The sequence below is a fragment of the Pimephales promelas genome, chromosome 1, assembly GCF_988280905.1.
Source record: "Pimephales promelas chromosome 1, fPimPro1.hap1.1, whole genome shotgun sequence".
Classification (NCBI taxonomy): Eukaryota; Metazoa; Chordata; class Actinopteri; order Cypriniformes; family Leuciscidae; genus Pimephales; species Pimephales promelas.
Window position 1 is genome coordinate 545,558 of NC_142769.1, and position 12,762 is coordinate 558,319.

The 12,762-nt window shown below is 38.4% G+C and overlaps 2 protein-coding genes across 2 annotated transcripts in view; both read left to right on the top strand.

Annotated features, from left to right (window-relative positions):
• nsmaf (neutral sphingomyelinase (N-SMase) activation associated factor) overlaps positions 1-6,589 on the top strand; it is a 29,508-nt gene extending 22,919 nt beyond the window's left edge. Inside the window, exons 28-32 of the mRNA XM_039673140.2 lie at positions 1,786-1,869; positions 3,300-3,450; positions 3,520-3,622; positions 3,746-3,858; positions 5,491-6,589. Coding sequence (XP_039529074.2) covers positions 1,786-1,869; positions 3,300-3,450; positions 3,520-3,622; positions 3,746-3,858; positions 5,491-5,585 — 546 coding nt within the window. The 3' untranslated portion in view covers positions 5,586-6,589. The remainder of the gene's footprint in view (positions 1-1,785; positions 1,870-3,299; positions 3,451-3,519; positions 3,623-3,745; positions 3,859-5,490) is intronic.
• Positions 6,590-8,020: 1,431 nt separating this feature from the next.
• ank2b (ankyrin 2b, neuronal) overlaps positions 8,021-12,762 on the top strand; it is a 125,869-nt gene continuing 121,127 nt past the window's right edge. The window contains exon 1 of the mRNA XM_089131734.1: positions 8,021-8,150. Coding sequence (XP_088987860.1) covers positions 8,055-8,150 — 96 coding nt within the window. The 5' untranslated portion in view covers positions 8,021-8,054. The remainder of the gene's footprint in view (positions 8,151-12,762) is intronic.

Here is a 12,762-nt window from a genome sequence, read left to right on the forward strand (position 1 = left end):
TTTTAGATATCGGCTAAATGTTCTTGTTGGGCTGAAAACGATAACGTTCAAAATGATCATATATCGGCCGATACCGATAATGTGGCCGATATATCGTGCATCCCTAAATCATTATAATGTAATACATGCTTTTAGAAAGTATAATGCATTAGAACACATGACAAACAACCAGTTTCAGAGCCGAACACAAAAAGGCACGAGTTATGAGCTTCAGAGCAACCGCAACAATGAGTTATTAAAGACGTGTAGATTATTTCAGATGGAGATATATGAATATAATGTGATTGAATTGCTCATGTCTTTTGAGCAGTTGCTGGTGCCATGATGGGTGTCCTTGTTCTCTGTGTGACTCGAGGAATCAATCAAGACCAGTTTTATTAAAATAGGTTAAACTAATCAAAAGCTATGAGAATTTACATTTTTTAAATTTTGATTGCACATTTTGTTGTCTCTACTTTTCGAGTATTCAGCTCATGATGCCAACGACACATAGCAAGTTTCGTAAAAATATGCGAATGCATTCATAAAATACAGCATTTTACGGCAATATTCAAGATGGCCGACAGCAAATGGCCGATATGGGAAAGTTGGGTATTGTTCGACTCAGTAATCTGCACTGAATCAAAAAGAGAGTTTTATGATTTTTGGGCAAACCGTTCCGCATTTATAAGCAAAAATAGCCATTTTTTATACATCTCCTGACCGCCGAATCCGTTTGCACATTATTCGGAAACAGTTTAGTCTATCAAAAATATCAAATATCAATATCAAAAAGCTTTTAATTAGTTTTTGCCAGCATAGCCGGAAGGTGATCTGAGCAACACTTGTTTGCAGCCATTCCGGTTTAAAAGTTATTAGCACAAACGTAAGTGCAACTTCGGACAGTTGGTGGCGCTAGAGAGGAGTTAGAGACTCCAAGTTTGGTGTGGTTCGTGTTCAGACTGTCCTCTGTTTGTGCACCAAATCTCATCATTCTCCCGCTAGCGGTTCTGCCATAAACTCAACGCAGAAGAAGAAGAAGAAGAACGGAGATAACAGATGCTAACAAATCTGCAATATATTTTAATTTTGTATAATTATAATTATAATACAAATGCATGTATATATATTTAAGAAAAATGTGTTATATAATATATAATATGTATAAATATATATGCAGATATTTATTAAACATATACATGCATATATGTGACCCTGGACTATAAAACGAGTCACATGGGTCAATTTTATGAAATTGAGATTTACACATCATCTGAAAGCTGGATAAATACGCTTCCCTTTGATGTGTGGTTTGTGAGGATAGGACAATATTTGGCTAAAATACGGCTATCTGGAATCTGAGGGTGCAAAAAACATCGAAACATTGAGAAAATCATCTTTACAGCATTTATGTTCATGATTTTGCTGCATTCACTCACAAAATTACATGTTTTATATATTAATGGTTGGAAATTTACAAAATATCTTGATGGAACATGAGCTTTACTCAATATCCTGATGATTTTTGACATTAAAAAAATGTTTGCTCTTGCCACAAATATGACATGACTGGTTTTGTGGTCCAGGGTCATATATATACAAAATAATTATACACACATATATTATGTAAACACAAACTTTATTTTGGATGTGATTTAATCGTTGCCCAGCACTAATTATAATGCATTTTAACTTTGGTTACAATTATTTATGAAAAGATGTAATGCATCATATCACGTTAGTAACATTATTCCTGCTCATGTTTTCATAATAACTTGTTGACGGTCCTGGTTCTCTGTCCCCCAGATCTGGAAGTGTGTAGCGGCCGACGTGTCCAGGAACAAGCGCACCGGGTTCGATCCGCTCGCTGAGTTTGAGCACGAGGCCGGGGTTTGTGCTGACGAGTGTTAAACACTGCAATACACACTCAGCTCTTGAACAACTCGCTTTCAGAATAACTAACAGCAGCGATTAGATAGAGAGTCTCATTAGTTAACATGAGCTAAGAATGAACAATACTTCAGCTTTTATTAATCTAAGTTTGTTAACATTAGTTACTGTGAACTAGCATGTTTACATTAGCTAACATTAACAAAGATTAGTAAATACTGTAACAAATGTATTGCTGATATGATTTATATCTGAAAGCCGATAACCGATAATTCTTTATATTTGAAAGCCGATAACCGATAATTCTTTATATTTGAAAGCCGATAACCGATAATTCTTTATATTTGAAAGCCGATAACCGATAATTCTTTATATTTGAAAGCCGATAACCGATAATTCTTTATATTTGAAAGCCGATAACCGATAATTCTTTATATTTGAAAGCCGATAACCGATAATACTTTATATCTGAAAGCCGATAACCGATAATTCTTTATATTTGAAAGCCGATAACCGATAATTCTTTATATTTGAAAGCCGATAACCGATAATTCTTTATATTTGAAAGCCGATAACCGATAATTCTTTATATTTGAAAGCCGATAACCGATAATTCGTTGTATTTGAAAGCCGAAGCCGATAACCAATAATTCTTTATATTTGAAAGCCAATAACCGATAATTCGTTATATTTGAAAGCTGAAGCCGATAATCGATAATTCTTTATATTTGAAGGCCGATAATTCTTTATATCTGAAAGCTGGTAACCGATAATTATTTATATCTGAAAGCCGATAACCGATAATACTTTATATCTGAAAGCCGATAACCGATAATTGTTTATTTTTGAAAGCCGATAACCGATAATTCTTTATATTTGAAAGCCGATAACCGATAATTCTTTATATTCTGAAGCTGATAACCGATAATACTTTATATTTGAAAGCCGATAACCGATAAATATTTATATCCGAAAGCCGATAACCGATAATACTTTATATCTGAAAGCCGATAACTGATATATTGGCCCATAAATCTAAATCAAGTTTTTATATAATTTCTGAGAGCCTGATTACAAACACAAGTCTCACCATTAAAATCCAAGTCTCAAACACACAATTATAATGTTCTCATGATCGTTTTACGTAGCCGATATGACCACAGCACTTTACTGTATTTTCCTTCTTTGAATTGATTCCAATCATATTTCAAGCGACTCAAACCCTCATGTTGAACATCTGAAGCGCCTCAGCTGAAGGAAATAACACACTATTTATCGGCTTCAATATATCGGGCAAATTTTCTTATCGGCCGATACCGATATAGTAGATGACATCTTCCCTAATTTAAAGTTATTCCTATAGGAATCGTTAGTGTGAACTATTGATAGTACAAAACAGCACAGGTTTATGTAATGTGTGTGTTGTGCAGGTCAACTGTCTAGACCTCAGCCCTGCGGGAACACTGATGGCGACGGGCACTAAAGAGGGAACACTCACTGTGTGGGACATGACCAGTCCTGTGCCTCTCAACCAGCTCAGCTGCCATACTGGGAGGATCCACCAGCTGGCCTTCAGTCCAGGTGTGTGTGTGTGTGTGTGAGTGTGTTTGTGTCTTGTGTGGTTTCACACTGTGTTGTGTGTGTGTTCAGACAGCAGGCATATCTTGAGTGTGGGCGAGGACTCGTGTTTGGCGGTGACGGATGTGCAGACTGGAATGCTCATCGCTACTGTACACGCCGAGCAGGAGCAGAGGTGACCACAACACACACTAGAGCTGTGTCCCAAATACACACACGTATATTCAAATACACACACGCCACAAAAAGTCTCCGTGTCTCGGGTCGAGGAGTTGTGTAACGTGTGTTGCTCCTGTAGGTGCTTCTGCTGGGATGGAAACACTGTGTTGTCTGGAGGGACGACAGGAGATCTCAGTGTGTGGAACCTCCTCAGCAGTAAAGTCATCCACACGATCCCTGCTGCTCACTCAGGTACACACACACACACACACGCACACACACACACATTCCAGAGTGATGACGCCTGTGTAGGGAACGTTCTAGAGTGCATTGCTTGGTGTAGGGAACATGTGTAGTTATGACGCCTGTGTAGGGAATATGTGTAGTAATGACGCCTGTGTAGGGAATGTGTGTAGTGATGACGCCTGTGTAGGGAACATGTGTAGTGATGACGCCTGTGTAGGGAACATGTGTAGTTATGACACCGGTGTAGGGAACGTGCATAGTGATGACGCCTGTGTAGGGAACATGTGTAGTAATGACGCCTGTGTAGGGAATATGTGTGTAGGGAACATGTGTAGTAATGACGCCGGTGTAGGGAACATGTGTAGTAATGACGCCTGTGTAGGGAACATGTGTAGTGATGACGCCGGTGTAGGGAACATGTGTAGTAATGACGCCTGTGTAGTGAACATGTGTAGTGATGACGCCTGTGTAGTGTACATGTGTAGTGATGACGCCGGTGTAGTGAACATGTGTAGTTATGACACCTGTGTAGGGAACATGTGTAGTGATGACGCCTGTGTAGTGAATATGTGTAGTGATGACGCCTGTGTAGGGAACATGTGTGTAGTGATGACGCCGGTGTAGGGAACATGTGTAGTGATGACGCCTGTGTAGTGAACATGTGTAGTGATGACGCCTGTGTAGGGAACATGTGTAGTTATGACACCTGTGTAGGGAACATGTGTAGTAATGACGCCTGTGTAGTGAACATGTGTAGTGATGACGCCTGTGTAGTGTACATGTGTAGTGATGACGCCTGTGTAGGGAACATGTGTAGTGATGACGCCTGTGTAGGGAACATGTGTAGTGATGACGCCTGTGTAGGGAACATGTGTAGTGATGACGCCTGTGTAGGGAACATGTGTAGTGATGATGCCTGTGTAGTGAACATGTGTAGTGATGACGCCTGTGTAGGGAACATGTGTGTAGTGATGACGCCTGTGTAGGGAACATGTGTAGTGATGACGCCTGTGTAGTGAACATGTGTAGTGATGACGTCTGTGTAGGGAACATGTGTAGTGATGACACCAGTGTAGTGTACATGTGTAGTGATGACGCCTGTGTAGTGAACATGTGTAGTGATGACACCGGTGTAGGGAACATGCGTAGTAATGACGCCTGTGTAGGGAACATGTGTGTAGTGATGACGCCTGTGTAGGGAACATGTGTAGTGATGACGCCTGTGTAGTGAACATGTGTAGTGATGACGTCTGTGTAGGGAACATGTGTAGTGATGACACCAGTGTAGTGTACATGTGTAGTGATGATGCCTGTGTAGGGAATATGTGTAGTGATGACGCCTGTGTAGGGAACATGTGTAGTGATGACGCCTGTGTAGGGAACATGTGTAGTGATGACGCCTGTGTAGGGAACACGTGTAGTAATGACGCCTGTGTAGTGAACATGTGTAGTGATGACACCGGTGTAGGGAACATGTGTAGTAATGACGCCTGTGTAGTGAACATGTGTAGTGATGACACCGGTGTAGGGAACATGTGTAGTGATGACGCCTGTGTAGTGAACATGTGTAGTTATGACGCCTGTGTAGGGAACACGTGTAGTGATGTCGTGACCCCTAACCCCGCTGTGCTCCCTCAGGTGCGGTGACGTGTGTGTGGATGAACGATCAGTGCAGCTCCATCATCACTGGAGGACTGGATAAACAGATCAGTCTGTGGAAACACCAGTATTAACACACACACACACACACACACACACTCAAGTGGACATTATTCAGGATCCGGGGTGTTTTTGGTCATAGTTCTCTGAGACTTGAACAGATACAGCAGCAGTTTTAAATCCGCTGCAACACTTTTACATTATTATTTAGCATTTTTATTGTGTTTTAGAACTGAAGAACATTAATCATGATTGATGTTTACATTAAATGATATATTTGGCTCCTTTTATTATATAGCACATGTATGACATCTGTCCTGTTTCCACTTCAACATGCAGAAAAACAGCAACAATTCATATAATTTACTAAAGACAATCAATCAGCTATTATTGGTTTTTTGAAATAATAATAATTACCAAATCATCAATATTATAAATCGGAACATTTCCTAGTCAGCTATAATAATAATAAAGGTGTCAAGACTTGATCCCAGAAGATGAATTATGAAGTATTAAGCAGATATTATATATGGAATATGTTTAATGTTCTGCAGTTTTTGAGCCAAACGCATTTTTTAATGTGCCTTAGTTTTTAATCATAAAAAACCTCTCTTTAATTATGCTCGCATGTTCAGCTAAAATATATGCATACTAATTATTACACTAGTTATGTATGATGATATATTTAAGTGAGGGTTTGAGTAAAACCTTCTGTAATATACGGTAATAAAATATAGTGTTACATCTTGACGGGTTATGGATGCATCTGTATATATTGTATGCGAACTGTATATTTCATACACTGTTATTTATGTCATGATAATATTCGTTTGAGAAATGCTCTTCAGTGAAGAACATTAGTGTGTGAGTTGAGTTGAAATCGCAGGATTATGCAATGAGCACACGAGTTATGAAGAGACGGTTATGACTGTCCTATAACCATCAGAAATTGCATTTTCGAGATATGTTGAGTGTGTGGACTGCATGTTTTACTATATCATGTTTATGGGTTTTTGTTCATTTCTTCTCAACTGTGTGTTTTTTTAACTGCTGGAAATTAAACGACTTTAAAAATGTTTTTTTTTTTTGTTTCTCTGTTTTTAATTCTTTTAAAGCTTTTCTAATTTGTTTTCTGTATTAAATACTGACAATTACGCAAAACTAGAGATAAAAATGGCCCTTATTCTGATCGCATAAAAAAGCTTTTATAGTGATACTGACAATTATAACATAAGTACACTCTAAAAAATGCTGGGTTGTTTTAACCCAATTTTGGGTCAAATATGGACAAACCCGAAATGTTGGGTTAAAAACGTAATGTAAAAAATTAACCCAATGGCTGGGTTAGTCCATATTTGACCCAAAGTTGGGTTAAAACAACCCAGCATTTTTTAGAGTGTAATTATTATTACAAACATATGCAGGGGTTTATTGACCATGTTAATGTTTAATCCTCATAGAAATCATCAATTCAGTGTGTTATTGATATTGTGTAACAGAACGCCTGAACCACGCCTGAATTCATCTTTAATGTTAAGGTTTTGCGTTTTCTCTGACATGTTTAGTTTGTGTGATGGTTTAAACTGTTGAAAAAGTCTAAGTTATTATCATTTTTCTGGGGAATTGTTAACCAAAGTAAAGTTTCATTACATTTTTGTAATAGCTGTAAACAAACGAACACAATAAAATGACTATAAAGCGGTCATGGCATTTTTAAAAAAAAATTGTTATGTCCCTTTTGGTTCACTTTGAAAAAAAAACATGTAGAAAAATAATTATTTTTATTTTTTATTTATATCTAAATATTTGTAGTGAAAGGTAAAACTTCTGAAATAATAATAATATCCATGTAAACAATGAGTGACGTTGACATAGACGCGCGAGAGATCACTTCCGGCGTCATGTTGGACACGGTTCTGGACATCTGATTCAGCTCAGTTCGACGGCTGTTGACAAGAGGTAAAAACTATATAAATACTTTTCGTTTTCTCACACAAACTGCTCGTTTCGTGTCTTAGGCCATCAATGTGTACTTACATTCACGAGTCATTAAATCATGTTTAATCTGGACTTCTCTCTTTGAGGTGGTGACAACAGACCGCCATTATATGACTGACAGACAACAACGGTTTGACCGAAAAATGTCAAAATTGAAAATACTGTGGAAACAAAGACACCTACAACTTGAATGGATGCCCTTGAGGTAAGATAAAACATATAAAAATTAATTTCAAAGTGAACTATCCCTTTAAAACCCGCGGGCAGGGAAAGGATTAAACGCGGGAATTGAATGCAACTGCTATCCGTCCAATGTGAGGGCAAATATCTCCCACCAAAGTCACGCTGTGTGTGTGTGTGTGTGTGTGTGTGTGTTGCGTCAGTCAGGGCATGTGCGCGCGCTGTCAGTCCGAGACAAAACTGTTGTAGCGACGCACGCGCTCAATAACACACCAAAAGCGGTCAGTGTAACAGTTCCTGTGGGTCATACACAGATGGAGTGTGTGTGTGTGTGTGTGTGTTGAGAGTGATCACACACTGAAGACATGAGAGCAGCAGAAGAGCCTGAAGATCCTCCGAGAAGACCAGAGAGGAACATGTCGTCACCTGCAGCCTCAGAGAGCGCGTGTCCGAAAACACAGGTACAGCACGAGCACGCGCGCGCACTGACTTTACTAACGCGCGCTAATATCTTTATGACGGTGAAAGTCAGCTTGTAAAGCCAACAAATGTATAATTTATTTATTTATTTTATCCCCCCCGCTAATAATACTCCCCTGTCCTGAGATGGTTATGGTAAAACTGAAGTCTGTTTGTTCCCATTACATATTTCCTCAAAATCTCAGTTTAACTCTATTAAATTCAATGATTTTAATGAGTTATAATATATATATAAACTTTAATGGTGATCTAGGGTTCTTGAATCAATTTTAAAGAATGCTAAATGCTCTTTCACGCTGATGTTATTTTGTGTTTGTGTCTCTTTAGTAGTAAATTAATTAATCTCAGATTTTAGGAAATATCTATTGATGTTGCTGACTCAGATGTTGTGTACTTCATCAAAAGTACAAGTTTTGTGTACTTTGAAGGGTTAAATCTGCTGATCTGTGAGTCATGTGGGTTTCAGCAGGTGATGATTCAGGAGCACACACACACACACACACACACACACACACACTATGGCACGAATGTTAATTTTTATTTCCCCATAGCTCAGTTTAATGCACTGAGGATGTTTTGGGATATTACAGTAAATATGATTTTTGTGTGTCTGCATCAGTGCGCTTACCCACACCGCCCGGTCGAGGCACTATTACTCGATTACTCGATAAAAGATGAACCCTGACTGATCCTGAATGACAGCGACTCGACAGATCTGTGATCCGCAGAGAGCCGTTCATGTAAAGATGTGTATAGATACAGTAAATCACCTTTAAGAAACTTGGCACTTCAAATGAAGATTGTGTCATTGCATCGTTACACCAGTAGGTGGAGACACACGACTGTTAAAATATGTGCTTGTCACTATGTCACGTTTTTATCCGAATTATATTATATCGAATGAAAAATGCTTTATGGAAACAGTCAAATTCGATTGAAATTCATTGAATTTTATCTTGATCGATATACGGCTTATGAAACGTTATTCGCCGAATAAATAATGAATTGCGATTAAGTTTAAGGTCCTTTTATGGTTGCGACACGCCACGAACCTTTGGTTTCTTCTTCATGCAGAGTTTAAGCTGCACTTTTACCATACAATGATAGTGAATTATGACCGGGTCCAAACATATATACGTTATGATGTGTACTGTAATGATTATTTTTGTATTACTTTTGTACTTGTTTTATTGTTTGTAGCGCTTTGGGTTTTAAATTATATTAGCTGAATAATTATCAGTATAAGTATACTGTTAGTTAATATAACTATCAGCAACATAGTGTCGGCCCAGATCCGGCCCACATGGATTCCACACGGCCCGGATGTGGCCCGGATCTCTATGTTGCTGTCTGGTATATGTTTTTTAGCACATAAACATAAATAAGTTTTCCTTATAAATCAATATTTTATTAAAAGCAAGTTTGTAAGGCAATGTTTTGATTGATCTGTCGCCGTGTAGATCTGGGTTCGTTTGGGCTTTATTCAGGAGTCACCTTGTTAATCAGGAATATCTCAAATTGTTCACAGCCCACATATGAAGTTCACAGAGCGGCTGCGTTTGTTTCCTTCGACGCGGGCATTCGTGAGCAGTGCAGTACAGTGTGTGTGTGTGTGTGTGTGTGTGTGTGTGTGTGTGAATGGCTCCTTGTTGGTTCCTTCTGGAACAAAGGCTCAGCCTTGTCTCCTTCGGCTCTTGTGTTCGTCAGGATTCCTTCCCTCTGACTAACTTACAGTTACACAACGGGACGAATGACTCTGGACACACACTTCACCAAACCCTTCACTGTTTCTGACAGGAACTCATGACACTGACTTTCTCAGATTCATTCAAGTGTTTTCCATCTTAAATATCTGTTTTTTGTTCATCATTCAGCTGGAAAAGTTCTGAACGATATTACTGTAGATACACAACTATATTGTGTAGACATCTTTTTTGTGTTGTTGTCAAAACGTTAACCTCTCTCTTAACTTTACGGCACGGTTTTTTCTAAGTATATCTTCTGTAAGGCACACTTTCGTAAGGTCGGTGTGGACCGTTCGTTAGCTCTCTCTCTCTTAGCGTTGTTTGAGCTCAGGACACTAGTCGCTAGTCTTTAGAAATCAGTCAGGCAAACTATGGTGTGTTGACACAGTTGTGGCTCAACAATGATTTTATGTTATGGACATGTTTAAGACAGGAGACAGGTCGCACTCACACAACTACACCGTCATCCTCAACATTCATTATAATAACTTCATTCGTATGTTGGAGAGACTATCAGTGCTACAGTTTAGATGCAATGTCTTCTTATGGGAAAGAAAGGAAGAAAGAAAGAAAGAAAGAAAGAAAGAAAGAAAGAAAGAAAGAAAGAAAGAAAGAAAGAGAGAAATAAAGAAAAAAGAAAGAAAAAAGAAAGAATGAAGAGAAAGAAAGAAAGAAAAAAGAAAGAAAAAAAAGAAAGAGAGAAAGAAATAAATAAAGAAAGAAAGAAAAATAAAGAAAAAAGAAAGAAAGAAAAATAAAGAAAAAAGAAAGAAAGAAATAAAGAAAGAAAAAAGAAAGAAAGAAAGCGAAAAGAAAGAAAGAAAGAAGAAAGAAAGAAAAAGAAAGAAAAAAGAAAGAAAGAAAGAAAGAAAAAAGAAAGAAAGCGAAAAGAAAGAAAGAAAAAAGAAAGAGAGAAAGAAAAAAGAAAGAAAGAAAGCGAAAAGAAAGAAAGAAAAAAGAAAGGAAGAAAGAAAAAAAGAAAGGAAGAAAGAAAAAAGAAAGAGAGAAAGAAAGAAAAAATGAAGAAAAAAGAAAGAGAGAAAGAAAGAAAACATAAAGAAAGAGAAAGAAAGAAAGAAAGAAAGAAAATAAATAAATGAAAAATATTGTTATAATGCTTTTAGTGTGACGAGAAAGCAGTGCTGCCCTCTTGTGGATCATTACTATTCTCTCTCTCTCTCACACACACACACACACACACACACTGACCCTGTTCATGAAATATTGAGTTTATTAGTCTGTTGTTTAGAGGAAATTATACAGCTGTGCCTGTTTGGACAAAACGACTACATTTATTAATGTCACACACACACACACACGAACACACTCTATCTCTCACACACACATCACTTTTAATCATGAGATAAACCCTTCCTCCTATCATCTCCTCCTGATATAAACACACAGTCAGACTCCGCCTCCATATTTCCCTAATATTGCTTATATTACACTGATCCTGCATTTCAGCGGCAGTTGCTATGGATATTCACTTAGACGTGTCACTATGGCAACACTCTTTCCCCAGGCCTGGAAGTTTCCCTGCAGGGATCAAGGTTCCCAGACACGTGGTCACACACACACACACACACACGCGTGTGTTTAATTAGCTATCTAAATGGAGACTCTCCATAGATGTAATGGTTTCCCTACTCAACAAACTGTATATTCTGTCTCCTTACACTAACATGGCCCCTAAACACACACACACACACACACGGGTTGGTCTTTCACTCCATGTAATATAGGGTATAATTTCTAAAAGTCTCCAGTTTGGTGGGTCTAATGAAGTAAAGGCTGGTACGGCTGAAACCAGTTCAGACCAGCTCACGGCCGTTTGGTGGCAGTAGATGTGGTGTAGTTTGGTTTGTCGGATGTGGGGGAGGAGCACATGTGGGGGAAGTGGAGAAGTGTGGGGGCTCTGGTTCATGAACTCCTCACATTGTTCATATTGTTCACACTGATGCCACGATGATAGATCGCCTCAACTTTGTGAAAAAAGAGAGAAAAGAAGGGTCCCAGCACCGAGCCCTGGTGCACCCCAGTGCTTAGTTTGAAAAACCCCTCGATGCCGTGCCTCGACTCTATGCGGATTGAATCTCGGCCTGTTTGGTGCACACTACAGCCTCCAGGGGATCTAGATAAAGTTATTCGAACTGGTTCATAGTCAACTTGGTTTATCAAAAATGGTGTTTCGATTCAAGTGTTCGTGAGGAGGTTTTTTTGAACAAACCTTTTTGTGATCCATAAATATGAACGTTCATACCACAAAAATAACCCTGATGCCTATGATCCAGATTCAATGATTCGGCTAGTAATTTTCTAGAGAGCATGTTTTTGAGTGTGTTGAGACTCATTAAGTATGCAGTGACTCACTTCATGTGTTTAAGGCCGTAGACGACGTCTGTGAATGGACTCAGTGATGCATGTGTAATCGCACTAAACCTCGAGCAGCGCGTCTGTCTGAGCTCGTGACAGCTGCACTAGAGTCATTTAAGAGATGCTACACACTCATCAAGACTTTATTCACCAATCTTAGTCCTTTCCTGATGGATAATTTATACTTTTTTTGGGGGGTGTGCTTGTAAATCTACCGAAATGTTATCATGATTAATGTAAAAATCGTACAAAATTGCAGGTCTGTAAAATGAAAATAAAATAATATTGTGTATTGAACATGAGCCACTATATAGGCACAAGATAGCGGGACACTTGGCGCTCTTTTATTCAGTAATATCTATAAATTAGGTATCATTCAAAAGCTTACTAACTTCATCCAGTGAAACCTGTTTTGAAATTTGTTGCGTTACCATGGAAATGGTACTCTGAATTATTTTAACAGGCTCCTCCT